The 1112-nt window shown below is 45.8% G+C and overlaps 1 protein-coding gene across 2 annotated transcripts in view; it reads right to left on the reverse strand.

Annotated features, from left to right (window-relative positions):
• LOC110294574 (ATP-binding cassette sub-family G member 3) overlaps positions 1–1112 on the reverse strand; it is a 72686-nt gene that overhangs the window by 57904 nt on the left and 13670 nt on the right. For both annotated transcript variants that reach the window (XM_021162899.1, XM_021162900.1), the window contains exon 6: positions 804–940. In XM_021162899.1, coding sequence (XP_021018558.1) covers positions 804–940 — 137 coding nt within the window. The remainder of the gene's footprint in view (positions 1–803; positions 941–1112) is intronic.

Genomic DNA, 1112 nt, shown 5'->3' on the forward strand with positions numbered 1-1112 from the left:
AGCATGATGGTTTATATATGCTCAGCCCAGGGAATGGCACCATTATAAGGTGTGGCCCTGTTAGAGTAGGTGTGTCACTGTGGATATGGGCATTAAGACCTCATCCTAGCTGCCTGAAAATCAATTTTCCACTAGCAGCCTTCAGATAAAACATGTAGAACTCTCAGCTCCTCTTGCACTATGTCTGCCTGGATGCTGCCTTGTTCCTGCCATGATGATAATGGGCTGAACCTCTCTTAAGTGACAGATCAGGGCATAGACAGAGAGAGAAGGAGTATACACAATCCACAACTCAAGGAGACATGCTCAGCAGATACAGCCTATGGATATCTTCATACCTAGCTTCCAGGATCTAGACTGTTAGAAATCTAACTTCTGTCATCTCACCCAGTCTGGGGTGTCCCTAACAGTGCACTAGCAAGCAAGCTTCCTTCTCCTCAGCCCACTGGGTTCTAGTCTACTCTGTCCCTTGAATGTTCCAGACACATCAAATGTGCTTTGCCTCAGAGAAAATTCATTTCCTCTGCAGCCATCACTCCGTTCAGATCTCTCTACTCAACCCCAGCTCACTTGTCACATGCTTGAGGGTTTTGTGACATGCTATTTAAAGCAGTGTTCCACCTTCTCCACAGTCACCCATCCTATACTCTAAGCTATGTTCATGATGCCTCTTCTTTGTTGGTTGAAGTTTCCCTCTAATAAACAAGAGTTCTCTTGCCTACTTCTGAATCTCCTGCACCAAAAATGCACACAAGTGACCAGGCATTAAGTAAATTACACCTTAATGTCCCTTTAGCACATACCTTCTCAGGACTAAAATGACATCAGTCGTAGTTCTCAAATCTAAGCCAGTTGTGGGATCATCCAAGAACAAAATGGGATGCTCCGTGACCAGCTCCATTGCTATACTGGTCCTTTTCCTGAGTTCTTTGGATCTAGGCTAAAGCATCAATGACCATTGTTATCAACAAGAACATAGTCACTATCGTTTGGTGAACTAGCTTGTTCCAGCAATAAAAGATTTCCAGCCGGGCGTGGTGGCGCACGCCTTTAATCCCAGCACTCGGGAGGCAGAGGCAGGCGGATTTCTGAGTTCGAGGCCAGCCTGGTCT

Source organism: Mus caroli, chromosome 5 (assembly GCF_900094665.2).
Source record: "Mus caroli chromosome 5, CAROLI_EIJ_v1.1, whole genome shotgun sequence".
Classification (NCBI taxonomy): domain Eukaryota; kingdom Metazoa; phylum Chordata; class Mammalia; order Rodentia; family Muridae; genus Mus; species Mus caroli.